Here is a 15,548-nt window from a genome sequence, read left to right on the forward strand (position 1 = left end):
TTGCCATTCTTAAATGATGACCATGGTATAACGACGACAGTGGCATGGAGACAATGGGATGATGACGACGGCTAGATGACACAGCTGGAGTAGCGATGGTGGCATCACGACGACAACGGTATGACAACAGATGCATAACAGCGACCTTATGAACGTGCCCTGATGATGATGGCATGACAATGGGATCACAATCGTGGTGGAATGACGAGACTATGATTAAGATAGAATTGTGAATAACAAAAAGACGAAAGTGGTATGAAGATGAGGGCATGTCGATAATTGAATGGTGCTTCTGAAGTGATCTCAGTGGTAAAACGACTGTGTGACAACGGCATGACGATGGCATCATAGTGACTGTATGACAACAAATGCATGGTGACGACTACGATGATGACACGATGATGATGCCGGGACAATTGTATGTAGACAATGCGATGACAACTGTATCGTGAAGTCTGTATAGCGACAATGGCTTAACAATGCTGGCATGATGACGATGGCAAGGCATGAGTTGGATGATGTTCGAGGGACAGTGATGGAATGATCACACTGCCATCACGATGGTGTGACAATGAATGCTTGACGACGATGGCATGATGACAGCATGATGAGTTGGATGACAAGGCTGGAAAGACGACAATGCAACAACCACATCGACATCACTGTCACGAGCACATACTTAGTGGCCCAAGCTTTGATCATTGGGTCGGGGTAGGAGTGAGGATGACGGCGGGATGAGAGTCGAATGACGAAGCTTGAATGGTGACGATGGAAGGACCACGACTGCCTCATGGCCACGAGCACTTACCTAATCACCCAAGCTGTCGGACAACATGGGGACTGGGCCTGCAGAAGAGGCTAGATAGATAGATAAATTGATAGGCTCAAAACACTAAGTAGGCAAAGAATTCTAATCACATTAAGATGTTCTGTCAATACTCGTTTAGAGGGCCCTGGCAACACTTTTTGAATACGGTAAATGAGTTTGCATTGGGGGGGGGGGGGGGGTGTTGCTGGACAATGCTCTTTCAGTACATCAAACTATTCCTGTAGAAAGAAGCCTACAGTTTCTCTTAAACAACTGTTGGCTTTTCCTTCACTTTAAAGCCGAGAGAATTCTGCAAGCTTGGGAGGCACGAATGCACCTTTTCCATGTTTCTTTTAAACGTCACACCTCTGGCAGGATGAAAAACAGACATTACATTATGGTAATTATCCTGTACCACCTCACTTTTGTCTCATAGTGTTGCTTGCTGTAGTTTCATGGCAGCAGCTGTATTTTGACTGACACACTGTCCGTGACTTTTTATGCGTGCCCCGTGCATCCTTCTGCTATAGCTTAAAGGGACACTAAAGGTTACTATTAAGTCAACGTGGCCTGTTGAAATACCATCACAGAAACCTCGAAACGCTTGTTTCGTGCCAACGAGAGACTTATTTTAAGAGAAAATGCGTTCTGAAGCGTCCGCGTACCTCTAGCGCAGTTCAAATCGCCCGCCCTCCGATCGAGGAGTACTGACATCATGGTCTCATAGTGACGTTGCGCCATCGGTGAGTAGAACGGCGTCCGCAGACGGCGCTACGGCTTTTCTGCGCAAAACGCGAACGCGCGGCCAGAAACAGAGCCAAGACAGAGCCGACAGCAGAGCGAAAGTGGGAGTATGGTGGCTAGCGGAAGGAGAAACGAATTACGTCCCACATTACGTCCCACGGCACACGGAGAGTCCGTTTTCGTTAAAATATAGGCTGCGGCGAGCTCGCAGCGTGGTCGGCGTGGTCTATGAGAAGTGACGAGCCTTTTCGCACTCGCAACAGGGCATAAAAATGTGCGAATCGACGCAAAACTCGGCCTAGAAACGTGCTTCGCCACAGCCAGGGCTCAATACGACCCAAGCTGGCACGACCCAGATGTCGTTTCCCGCACCGCCACCAGGCGCCGCTACTATACCTCAAACTCCAGCGCAAGACGCCCATAAGCTGGTACTTCATTTTATGACGCTAAGTTCGACGCTCGTCGCAATGGACCCTGACACCGACAGATTGGCTCGCGATAGTGGGCTCAACTTCAGCGATTTGAGCACCGACGAGCGCGACCTGCTGCTGAGGGCTCGCACTGCCGGCGTCGTTGCGTACTACGACGGCGGCCTCGACACCGGCTCTCCGGAGCGGGAAAGCAACGAGGGCTTCCCACGACATCACATGGACGTGGCATTTTCGCTGCTTGTTCCAAATGAAAGTTTCGCGAGCCAGCAGAACCCTCACAGCACGACGCGATAACGAAACTACTGAAACTCCAAAGCGTGCGCGGCGCAGAGTCGAGCGCGCAGAGTCGAGCGAAAATGAAACCTTTCGAACACCCATATTACTGAAGGGCAACGTCAAAATGTTATTTTTTCTTAGAATCGAATAGACGTAGACAAGTAGCATTTTTTTCCGTCTTATAATCGACTGAAATGATATTTTTAATACGAGTAGTTGAGTATTAGTAACACAAATTATGAGGAGTCCTTTCGTCATCGGGCTAGTACCGGAATGTCGCTGGGGGGTCTCAAATCGTGTCATGCATTTACCTCAATTTCTCGGTTACTAAAGCTCTGTTCGCGATTATATTGACGCCTTAGACGTTCTAGAACATTGCTCTACCACTTTAACTTGAGTTTCTGGTAACCTTTAGTGTCCCTTTAAAGGGGTCCTGAACCACCCCTTGGGCTTGGTGAAAAAAACATTGTCCGCAGATAGCATACGCTGCAGTGAACACCTCAACCAAGTTTTGCTGTCGTGCGTGCTATCACCTGTCTCTTACTCTTTTCAACAGAAGCCTGCTCCTCACTCTTCTGAATGCTTTATTTTGTAAAAAGCGGATTCCCATATGCAGCTGCTATTGGCCAATAGCTGACGTCAATCAAGCAAGGTGTTTGGAGCAGTGCGCTTCTTCCTACTGTTACTGTGTATATGTATAGACGAAGTTAATAAGCAGGCTGAAGTTAGCCAAAATGTGCTTTCGGATTTCGCTAATAATTGCATACTTCCGAAAGAAGCCGACTATCGTCTCCTCACGCTCGGCTGCGGCTGCCTTCGTAGGAATTACACTTTAGCCACCCTGCTTATCAGTAGCCAGCAGGTCTTGCTAATTTCGACCAGGTTGGAATGCTCAACCAGGCTCAAACCATACAAACCTTAAAATCGGACCACGTGCACGCTTGCCAGCGTGCAGTCACTCCTGGCTGCTCCTGGTTAGAGAAGGCCGTGGCTGACTAATTGATAGTGCTTCAAAAATGCGCGAGTTGGATGTGGCTACTATCCCGCGGTCAAACTGGTGAAGAACAAAGCCGGTCCGCACCACATAGCATAGTCGGACTGTAGCATATGAGCATGCGCTCAAGCCCTGTCGTGCACAAAGCAAATGCTGCGCATATGTACTACAGTTGCATGTAGCTGTGGCCTGCTACCTAGCAGAGATACTGTGGCTGCCGTGGGGTGCTGCGATGACTCCAGTGGCCAAGTGCGCTGCGGCTCGCTGAGATCAACTGCATTTGGCATATGACTGACGCATTGTAGGTGCCATAATCGGAAGTAGTGACCTCTACGTTAACACTCAAAATCAAATTTTAACTGTGCCAGGGGGACATTTAGAAGGTTGAGTATAGTGGGCATGCCCCGCTCCGCGGTAGCCTTTGCAGCACTGCGATGCATTAAAGGATTGAAAGCACCGCGAAGGCCACATTTTATTGCCCATAATTCCGCTTCGTCTGAATGCATTGAAGTAAGACTATTTTAACTTCACATTCATTTCTCCTCTTCGATAAAAAGTGGCTCAGGGCCCCTTTAACCAAGAGCAAGAAAAACGTCCCACCGATAAAGAATGACACATTTTGGAACTAGACGACGGCTTATGTGGGATGAGCCCTTTGCACAGACCCCTTAGCTACAAATGGCACCAGAACATGCAAGTGCTGTAGGAGAGTCTAAAAAGAAAATTTAGGTGGTGACAGCTCGCGAAATGTCCATGCAAAGCAGCTGATATCACTTAAAATGGAAAGCTCGTCCAATTCACTTTTTGAAGTGATGGACACAGTTGTATAGCTGAGAATAGTTTTGCACTTGCCACCGACCCTGGTTGTGATATCTAAAGAAATCGTAGCAATAGCCAAACAGAAGTGTTACAGGACCACGGTTATTTCCGTGTCATTGAATGCATCAAATTAGTTGCAAGCAAAGCAAATTTTGCCGCCATAATTTTTTCCGCCAGACGAAATCTGGGATTTTATCTTCAAAGTGCTGGCACACAGAGTTTCATATTTTCTTTCTCGCTTTTTCTTTGTGCATAACTGCCAAGTTCCCTTGGTGGAACATTGACTCTAGACATTGTAGGACCACTTTTGGTCACTTTTTGTGTTGCAAGTGTTTGGTTGGTCTTGCAAGAGTCTTCTGGCATTTACTGTTTCACTATCACAAGAAATGTTTTTGCTTCTTAGAAATGTGCGCTTGCTGTTTTCTATTTTATTTCTTTTCATTACTTAATGTGTGAATAGTTAGCAGAATCGGAGGAATATTCAGTGGATTCTTCCATGTTTCCAGTGTAGTGGAATATCGGCAAGAAATAAGTGACACTGAGTACTACGCAAAAGAGGGAAGCAGTGTGCATGAACACATGAGAGAGAGGATTTCTTGCAATGGGCTTTTGGCTTTCAGGGATCCAACGATGGCCAACTTGTGTGGATGACTTTGTGTGATGACTTGTGTGGATGACTTGAATTTGTATGAAAAGGTAGCCCTTCTGAGCAGCTCTGGTGTCACAATGAGAGTTGTGCAACGCAGTTTAGTTGGTGTGAATGTCTCCACTCATCTTAAATAGGATCAGTTGTGGCACCCATGGAGTGTACAATGCAGGAAAGCGCTTGCTGTGGCAGTGGATACTGTTGCAGGTGCTGAGCTAGTGTGCAAAGCCTGTGCTCCCCAACTCTTGTTGCTGTGGTTGCTCACTGACTTGTGCTGTGCCTCCTTTGCTTTGCAGGTGCTGGGGAGTCTGGGAAGAGCACCATCGTTAAACAAATGAAGTGAGTGGCATTTCCTTGATTGTATGTGCATTGCATCTTTAGAGGGTCACTAAAGAGGAAAATGCATGGAGCTGTATTGTGGGTAAATTGCGCTTCTACAATACAAAAAAAGGCCCTCTTGAAAAAAGGTGAAAAAAAAAAGAGATTGGTGGCAGGGACGTCTTGTGGTTCCTGCACCAGCTTGCCGTGAAGTTGTGGATTTTGATGGTGTCTGCTCAGGCCTAGTTCATCATTTAATGGCAAACATGGACTTCCTTGTATTCTGAAGGAGCGACAGCCTTGAGAGAACACTTGCTGTGCTGCAGTGAATAAAATACAAGAAGAATGTACTTGGCAATTTGTGACTTTACACTGACTTGACAATAATTAGCGGTGATGTTGACAGAGAATGTTTAATTTCTTCAGTGCTTAGTGCAATACAAGAGTGGTGAGCTGACAGTAAATGTTGCCTTGCGTGCACAACAGCTGTTCGTCTGCTCAGTACACACAGAGCTGTCTTTGCTTGAGGCGTTGTTAGGAGCCATGGCCTCACATGGCACATTGCATTGTGGCAGAAATGTTAAGCTTTATTTTAATTATGGGGCTGTACATGCCAAAACCGAAATTGGAATTTGAGGTGCGCCATATTGGCAGACTACGGATTAAATTTTACCCCTTGGTTTTCTTTAATGTGCACCTAAATCTAAGTACACCAACGTTTTTCTGTTTTCCCTCTCTCGCCCTTCCTGGTGTATGCGAATTGCAAGCAAAGAGGTCCAAAGCTGTTATTCACCCGTTTCGTGGCTGTGGCAGTGCTACCCATTCTCTGCATTAGCGCAAGCTCTTGGGCCAGTTGGTGCATGATGAACTTGGAAAAAGGGGGTACCAGCGAAACACAAAGGACGCGCACACAAGGAAAAGGCGTTAGACATGGATGGACACTGGGCTTTCAACTGTACTTTATTGAAATTCACATTGCCGCACATAAACTCCGACGCATGCGCATCTTTAACTCCTCCCAAGACATGTGCATGGATAACACCTCGAAAGCACATTACCGTGCGAAAACAGCCGACGCATATGCCACTTCTACTCCTCCCAGTACCCATGCATCAATGTCAGTTTTTTATTAATCATCTTTTACCTACCCAATAGGTAAGCACGTTCCTTGTTTGTTAAACACAGATGTATCACTGGCACAATTTTCTTTCTCATTTCCAATGTGAAAAACTTCTAAGGTTTCGTGTTTGTATCTGGTTGTGCCCTTCCGTAAAATGAACGAGAAGAAAGGGGGTTAACCGAGGGGCCTGATTTTTATTAGTCATATCATAAGAAGCCAACAAACACTGACACCAAGGACAACATAGGGGAAATTACTTCTGCTTAATAAATGAAATGAAAAAATGATAAATTAATGCAAATTAAAATGGATGAAAAAACAACTTGCCGCAGGTGGGAACCGAACCCATAACCTTCGCATTTCGCGTGCGATGCTCTACCAATTGAGCTACCGCGACGTCATTTCCCCATCCACTTTCTTGGGTGTTTATGTGTCCTAGTAGAACCCTGGGAGTTTTAGCCAGCGCCACCACTTGCAGACCTTGGCGGCGGACGTGAAACGTCCTTTTTGCCGCAGGCATCACGAGAACGTGATCGCGAACGTGATCGCAGGTGTCACGGGAACGTGAGGCGTTCTCATGCATTCTCGTGCGACTGCATCAAATGAATCAAACAAGGGTTTAGTAGTTGGAGACTAAATCAGCACAGAAAGTTATGCAATACTGCATGTCACAAAACTCTTGGCGCACCACAAACTGCCAACATTTGTTTCTTTTGCGGCAGGGTGGAAGCAATCGTCGATAAATTTGATGCCGATCTGACTTGATCGCTGAAAGCGCACCTTGTGGCAACTGTATAAGATTCGCCTATGAGACACCGTTCTCACAGGGGGAAAGGGGTCACTATAACCCCTTTTCCCATGTTGAGCTCTCTTTTTCCTCTCTTGCTAGGTCACGTCGCGCCTTGTTAGTGACGTCCGACAACCACTGCAGAGGGTCTGCATAAACATCTTCGCTGTAAAACAAAGAAAATGGTTGCACGTTTCATTAAGGGGCTTGTTAAAAATTGGGAAAATACTTCCAAATGAATGAGCAGTGTATTCTGGCAATCCTTCCGAGAGTCGCGTATAATTAGACCTGCCTGATTATTCAACCAATTTTGTCGGTTTTATCAAGGTCGCGGAAGTCGGTTTTATCAAGGTAACGGAAGTCGACTGCATCAAATGAATCAAACAAGGGTTTAGTAGTTGGAGACTAAATCGGCACAGAAAGTTATGCAATACTCTATGTCACAAAGCTCTTGGGAAACTTTGTTGAGTATGTTCTCATTTAGAAAATCTTTTGATATATTTGGTGTGCATTTTCATACTTTTCAGTGCACATTACTGTGTAAAGAATGTTGATTTCTACGAGATCTGCTGCCTGTGTGGCGATGAGTGGAACGGCTGGGCAGTGCTCATTGCTTGGTGAGGCATGGTGAGTGCTCTGCTGAGCATGAGGCGGTGGGTGTGATGCTGGCCGCATTTAAAGAGGGAATTTAATGTAAGAACTAGGTGCACCTTAAAGAAACTCGGGTTGTGAGCCAATCTGGAGTCCTCCACTATGGTGTCCCTCAGAACCTACTGTGCCGACTCGGGGCATTAAACCCCACATTGACATAAATGCTTATGTGAGAAACAGCCGAAGTTTCCGAAAGGCAAAGCATCGATTGCAATAGCAAATAAGTGGACAGCTACAGTAGCTGACAGAGTTTTCGGACTCCAAAAATTCGAACTTGATTAATATTCTGTACTTCATAAATGCACTGTCAGGGTTGCCATAGAGCTAATATATTTTTGCGAATGATTTTTTGGACAAAGTGTGGCCCCAGGGTTAAATTTTCCATACAAAATTGCTCATTCTGAGCCACGCTGTCCGATCTTGGAAGCTGCCATGTTGGATTTTCCACTGGCTTGGCCAGGCTTGGCTTCCAGTGGCCACTCTATAGCCTCCAAGATAGGGAGGTGCACGCTATCAATATGTTCGCTTGGTTCAGAAAAGGTGCCCACCGCCACAAATGAGAAGGTGCAGGTGGTGCTAGGCTGCACCCACTCACTGCAAGGTTCAAGGGTGCATTGCACCATGGTGGCACCTTGCCTTGCACCCCGTACAATCAAGCACGGGAATGCAGGGTGCACTGCTTTACCTCGGGGCACTGAAGGCTTAGGTGCCGAGGAACTTGGCTGAAATGAATAAACCTAATGAAGAGCATGCGCCATGCTCTCATCTCGGAGGCGATGCCCGCTCTTCCTTAGCTGATAAAAGCTCCGTAGGATGGTACTATTTCTTCCGTTTTTCGGTCTGCACCATTGTCATAATCGCTTAAAGGGCCCCTCACCAGGCCACATAGCAGATTTAGGTTATGCACTGGAAGTTGTTACGTGTCCTCTAGTGAGCGTTATGGTGCAATAATTTTTCTAATTGGTTCAACAATAGCAAAGATACAAATATTTCAGTGCTGCGAACCCATGATTTAAGGAGACGAGCGCCACTGCCAAGGGACTCTCCATTTGTCCTGTCTAACCTCTGCAAGCAAAATTCCTTCCCTGCGTCCTTCCATACTGGAGCTCGAGGATCGCATGACACATATGTCACGTGCCCCGCCTTCATTTGTTTTCCCTCACTATTTTGCACTGTGGCACACTTCCACTGACGTTATTGCGTGCGAGCTGTTTGCGTTTGTATCAGTGCGCACAGTGCAAGATATTGTGCACTGTGAACAAGAACACCTGACTAGTGGATAACTCAGTGCTACACGAACACTGAGGCAGGCACAAGTAAATCGCAGAGCATGATCGCACGCTGGACCACAGTGGAAAATGACAGTTTCGTTGTCTGCACAGGTGATGGCACGACATGGGAACAAGCAAACAAAACACAAGTACATCTCTCTTGCTGCAGTGCAAAGTAAAGCAAAAACATGCAGCCATTCAGTTTGTGTGTTTTTTATTATTTCTCTAAACTTTCATTTGCCTATTGAACCAACAGATCAAACAAATGTCTGTTGTTGCCTTGAATAATTCTCAAAATGACGTGCTACTATGAGCGACGTCACAGCACTCCCATGTATGCTGGTGCACTTGTGCGATATGCGTCAACTCTCCGGCTGGGATTGTGGCGCCTGCGAGAAGGGCAAACTGTATTCAGTTTTGAAATTTCAGCTCTCTCTGTGGCCCGTAGCAATGTAATACTTAGCAGACACGATCGTTAGCGTGTATTGTGTGCATGGTGCCTGTCAGCTCAATATGGCCTAACCAGGTGAAGGGCCCTTTAATGTGGGATCAGTTTCTTTTTTTTTTAAATTTCAATTGCTATTTTGTGTGTGGTATGTCGACAGCAGGTGTGCCTCAGAGATGATGCAGCATCTTTGTGTGTGTTTGTGTGGCTTTGCATTTGTGTGATTGGTGCTACCTCCTGTGTTTTGTGAAAGCGATGTGGTGCAATGTGGCTTGTTTCTTCGCTCTCCATGGCGATCTCTGGTAACATAGATCGCCGACAAAGTTACGCTCTTGGTTGACGTCACTCTTGCAGAAATCCAAGCAAATCTGATAGCTTCAATATGAGGCAGGGCATTATTACAAAATTTTTAAATGCACTCTAAGCCTAATAAACTTAATTTTTTGGAGGGAATGAGTTCTTCGCACTGTTTGATTTTTGAGACTATTTTTCGGTCCTCGCAAGGTCCAGAAAATAAGACTGCGGTTGTATGCGTAGTAAGCACAGTAGCTTTATCGGCCATATACGCTTGTAAACATAGACATACTAAGTTAACAAGCATGGTGTCACACATGCACAATCAAACATGAGCATATCTGACTCGATGACCATGGAAACTCGCTATGAAAACGCTGAAGCGAGGAAGCGCGGTAGCAGCAGTGAGCGAATTGGCCTTCATGCTCTCTCTCGCATCAACGTGAACTAAGCCGCGAAAAGACAGCGCTAGGCGGATTCTGTACCCATCGCAGATGGATTTCAAGATACAGCTGCCCAGAGTAGAATGCCCCTTCCCCCCTCCCTGCCCTTCCCCTGGAGCGCTGCGTTCGATGGAAGATGGCGCGCTTTCTCCCTGCTTTTCTCGCTTGTGTGCAATTGAGCCGCAATCGCTGGCTCACCTTCACACGTTTACTCGCAGACACAGTGCGTGGCGAGGATTTTATCGCTCTTGGACTTTTTACGGAACCTCACGGTGACGCTTACAGCGATGGCAGAAATGTGTCTGGGGTGTCCATATAATTGCTATCGCAAATACGTCTGCCATCTCATGTTGTCTTATCAGCAGAAGAGAACTATAGTACAGGTGTAGTTTGGCTTCGCTCATAAAAGGCAGTTAAATAGGAAATAGTTAAGACATATATTCACCTGCCAACGTTTGCAATTATATCCTAAAATGCCCAGTTTTTAGAGGTTGCTTATTATGACTTGTTTTGCAAACAATATTTCTACCACTCCTCATTAACGCCTAGGTTAGGACAAAACCAGTTCCAGCAGAATACAATGCAATCGCAGGCCTGATTTCTTGCAACCATCAATTAATATCAACCTACCCGTGCAGCTGCGATGTTAGCTTATAGAGCCAACGTATAAAGGCAACTGCAATTTAGGCCACTGTTGTGAATAATTCATGAGTACTTTGATAAAATATTTGTGGCACAGATCATTTATTTATTTATTTATTTAAAATACTTTCAGGGCACAAAGGCACTACAGGAAGGGGGGGGGGGAACATGGCCAGGCATGCAGGAAAAAAAAAATATATATATATATATTACAAGGCATCTTGTAAAGCGATCTTGAATGTGTGGTCATCACTTATGCTGGCGATTGCAGAGGGAAGGTGGTTCCATGCGACACTTGTTCTAGGAACAAACGATTCATTACACAATTTTGTGTGACAAGAAGGTAGACCCACCTTGAAGCGATGATCAGTCCTTGAAGATATATTGTCATGTGGTGGTGACGTTAAGAACACAGTAGCAATTCTGTGAAACGCAAAACTAGATTTTATTGGGCGAACCTGTGCCCACAAAACAGGCTACACTTATAGCACAACGAAAGAGGCGAACACAGTCGGTGATTGTCGAAAATCTGATCAGCGGGTCAAGCACGTCGGCTTTCATAGATCAGTCGTCGAATGTTCCAGATTAACCAATGGGACCCGCGTGTCTTCCACAAAGTTCTACACTATTCGCGTCGCGCATGCATGCAATCAGATTACACAAGTTGCGGCGCAAGACAGTGGACGGAACCATCGATAACATTCCAGAAACTTCTTTTACACGCAGGCGCGTCCTGCGCTGTGCGATAACATTTGTTAGGCGGCCAAACGTGGTCGCCCGATAAAGATAAGTACATGCGTCATTACCCCCCTCTTAAAAAGCATCGATCCGATGCTGGAAACAAACGAAAGTAATAAATAAAAGAGAAGCACTCGTAGCAAAGAAAACAACAAAATAAGGAAGTTCGTCAGCGTCCATAAAAGGGTTTAAGGCGCACCACGTGGACCACTTCATATCGTGCGCGGCGCCACTGTGAATGCGAAATGCCGTCTGGCACGACCTCATAGTCCAGTGCGCCAATACGTCTGATGACCTTGTAGGGTCCGAAATAGCGTCGCAGTAGTTTCTCACTGAGTCCTCGTCGGCGTATTGGGGTCCATACCCAAACACGATCGCCGGGCTGGTACTTGACGAAGCATCGTCGGAGGTTGTAGTGTCGGCTGTCGGTCCTCTGTTGGTTCTTGATCCGTAGGCGGGCGAGCTGTCGGGCTTCTTCGGCGCGCTGGAGATAGCTAGCGACGTCAGCATTCTCTTCGTCAGTGACGTGGGGCAGCATGGCGTCGAGCGTCGTCGTCGGGTTCCTGCCGTAAACCAGCTTAAACGGCGTGACCTGTGTTGTTTCTTGCACCGCCGTGTTGTAAGCGAAGGTTACGCACGGCAGGACCACATCCCACGTCTTGTGCTGGACGTCGACGTACATTGCTAGCATGTCGGCGAGGGTCTTGTTCAGGCGCTCCGTGAGACCATTCGTCTGCGGATGGTAGGCAGTTGTCCTCCTGTGACTTGTCTGGCTGTACGGCAGAATGGCTTGGGTGAGCTCTGCTGTAAAAGCCGTTCCTCTGTCGGTGATGAGGACTTCTGGGGCACCATGTCGCAGCAGGATGTTCTCGACGAAAAATTTCGCCACTTCAGCTGCGCTGCCTTTTGGTAGAGCTTTAGTTTCAGCGAAGCGGGTGAGATAGTCCGTCGCCACGACGATCCACTTATTCCCGGATGTAGACATCGGAAACGGCCCCAACAAATCCATCCCAATCTGCTTGAATGGTCGGTGAGGAGGTTCGATCGGCTGTAGTAATCCTGCTGGCCTTGTCAGTGGTGTCTTGCGTCGTTGACAGTCTCGGCATGTCTTGACGTAACGGGCGACGTTGGCGGTCAGACGCGGCCAGTAATACTTTTCCTGTATTCTCGACAGTGTCCGGGAGAATCCGAGGTGCCCAGCGGTTGGATTGTCGTGTAGGGCGTGCAGTATTTCTGGACGCAGCGCTGACGGTACAACAAGAAGGTAGCTGGTGCGGACTGGTGAGAAGTTCTTCTTCACGAGCAGGTTGTTTTGTAGCATGAAACGAAGACAAACCGCGCTTAAATGCCCTAGGGACAACGTCTGTGTTCCCTTCCAAATACTCGACGAGGCCTTTTAGCTCCGGGTCTGCTCGTTGTTGTTTAGTGAAGTCTTCCGTGCTTATTATCCCAAGGAAGGCGTCGTCATTGTCGTCGTCTTGCGGCGGGGGATCGATGGGGGCGCGCGATAAGCAGTCGGCATCGGAGTGTTTTCTGCCGGACTTGTATATTACCGTGACGTCATATTCTTGCAGTCTGAGGCTCCACCGTGCCAGCCGTCCTGAAGGGTCCTTTAAGTTAGCTAGCCAACACAACGCATGATGGTCACTGACGACTTTGAATGGCCTCCCATAGAGGTAAGGGTGGAAATTTAGCTGTAGCCCAAATGATGGCGAGGCATTCCTTTTCAGTCGTAGAATAATTGCTTTCTGCTTTTGACAGTGACCGGCTAGCATACGATATCACCCGTTCAAGTCCTTCTTTCCTCTGGACTAGGACGGCACCGAGGCCTAGGCTACTGGCGTCAGTGTGGACTTCGGTATCGGCGTCCCCGTCGAAGTGTGCAAGTACCGGCGGCGACTGCATGCGCCGTTTGAGTTCTTGAAATGCCTTGGCCTGCGGCGTTTCCCACTTGAACTCGACATCACATTTGGTTAGATGTGTGAGCGGCTCCGCGATGCGTGAAAAGTCCTTGACAAAGCGCCTATAGTAGGCACACATGCCAAAGGAATCTGCGCACTGCCTTCTTGTCGGTTGGCTGCGGGAATTTTGCGATGGCAGCTGTCTTCTGTGGGTCGGGGCGTACTCCTGATTTGCTGATGACGTGGCCTAGGAACAAAAGCTCATCGTAAGCGAAGCGGCACTTTTCCGGCTTCAGAGTGAGCCCTGATGACTTAATGGCCTCTAACACTGTCGCAAGCCACTTAAGGTGATCATTGAAATTTCCGGCGAAGACGACGACGTCATCCAAGTAAACAAGGCACGTCTGCCACTTCAGTCCGGCTAACACCGTGTCCATGACGCGCTGAAACGTTGCAGGCGCCGAGCACAGTCCGAACGGCATGACCTTGAACTCGTAGAGGCCGTCTGGCGTGATGAAGGCAGTCTTTTCGCGATCTCTCTCGCCGACTTCTATTTGCCAGTAGCCAGACTTGAGGTCCATCGACGAGAAGTATTTAGCGTTGCAGAGCCGATCCGATGCGTCGTCTATCCGTGGAAGGGGGTACACATCCTTCTTCGTGATCTTGTTCAGTCGACGATAATCGACGCAGAAACATAAGGTTCCATCCTTTTTCTTCACCAGGACAACAGGGGATGCCCACGGGTGTTTCGACGGCTGGATGATGTCGTGGCGCAGCATTTCGTCGACTTGTTTTCTTATAGCTTCACATTCTCTCGGCGAAACTCGTTAAGGGCTCTGGCGGAGTGGTCGAGCGCACTCCTCGGTGATTATGCAATGCTTGGCGACTTGTATTTGTCGAATCCCCGATGACGTCGAAAAGCAGCCTTTGTATCGTCAGAGCAGACTTCTGAGCTGCGGTTGCTTAACCATGGGGAGACTTGGATTAATGTCGTAGTCTGGTTCGACAACCATGGTCGTCGGGGTAGATGCGGTGGAATCCAAGAGGACAAACGCATTACTGGCTTCCAGAATTTCCTCGATATATGCGATTGTCGTGCCCTTGTTGATATGCTTGAATTCTTTGCTGAAGTTGGTTAGCATAACTTCCACTTGCCCTCCGTGGAGTCGAGCGATCCCTCTTGCGATGCAAATTTCACGGTCGAGCAGTAGATGTTGGTCGCCCTCGATGATGCCTTCTACGTCAGCGGGTGTTTCGGCGCCGACGGAAATAATAATGCTGGAGCGCGGCGGGATGCTCACTTGATCTTCGAGTACATTCAAGACGTGGTGACTACGACAGCTCTCCGGCGGTATCGCTTGATCTTGTGACAGCGTTATCGATTTCGACTTAAGGTCGATGACTGCGCCATATTGATTCAGGAAGTCCATGCCGAGAATGACGTCTCGTGAACACTGTTGGAGGATAACGAAGGTGGCAGGGTAAGTCCGGTCATGAATGGTAATTCTTGCCGTGCAGATCCCAGTCAGCGTAATCAGGTGTCCTCCAGCGTTCCGATGTAGAGGGCCTTCCCATGCAGTCTTAACTTTCCTCAACTGGGCGGCGATGGGTCCACTCATGACGGAGTAATCGGCTCCTGTGTCTACTAAGGCGGTGACTCCGTGGCCGTCGAGAAGCACGTCGAGGTCGATGGTTCTTTGTCTTGGGTTACAGTTAGGTCTTGGCGTCGGATAACGGCTGCGTCGTGTTGAACTGAAGTTGGAACGTCGCGTCGTCAAGTCGTCTTTCGTCGGTGTAGTCTTGGCTTCCTGATTTCGTCGGGACGGCGGCGTGTCGTCATTAGGTCGTCGAGATGGTTTCTTTGTCGTCTTCGTCGGCGGCAGAGGATCTTCGTCAGTTCGACGAACAGCAACCGCACCTCCATCGGTTGCTGCTTTTAGTTTTCCGGATATGGGCTCGCTGACCGGCCCCGGGATGGGCCAGTATATGGTCGGCGCTGCGGCGACAGGTAGCGGCCTGGTGATGGTGAACGCGACGGTCGTAGCGAGCTCCACTGAGTAGCGGCGAGGTAGTCGGCGATGTCACGAGGGCGTTCACCTACCCGAGGGGCGTGGTGCGTTGACGGCGAACCCCCGCAATCCCAGGTCGCGGTATGGGCATCGGCGGTACACATGGCCGGCTTCCCCGCAGTGGTAGCAGAGTGGGCGGTGGTCAGGAGCG

General features: G+C 48.1%; 1 protein-coding gene across 5 annotated transcripts in view; it reads left to right on the forward strand.

Annotated features, from left to right (window-relative positions):
- Nucleotides 1-15,548, forward strand: part of LOC142584596 (guanine nucleotide-binding protein G(i) subunit alpha-like) — a 147,740-nt gene that overhangs the window by 15,902 nt on the left and 116,290 nt on the right. For all 5 annotated transcript variants that reach the window (XM_075694716.1, XM_075694715.1, XM_075694717.1 and 2 more), the window contains exon 2: nucleotides 5,015-5,057. In XM_075694716.1, the coding sequence (XP_075550831.1) occupies nucleotides 5,015-5,057 (43 nt within the window). The remainder of the gene's footprint in view (nucleotides 1-5,014; nucleotides 5,058-15,548) is intronic.

The sequence above is a fragment of the Dermacentor variabilis genome, chromosome 6, assembly GCF_050947875.1.
Source record: "Dermacentor variabilis isolate Ectoservices chromosome 6, ASM5094787v1, whole genome shotgun sequence".
Lineage (NCBI taxonomy): Eukaryota > Metazoa > Arthropoda > Arachnida > Ixodida > Ixodidae > Dermacentor > Dermacentor variabilis.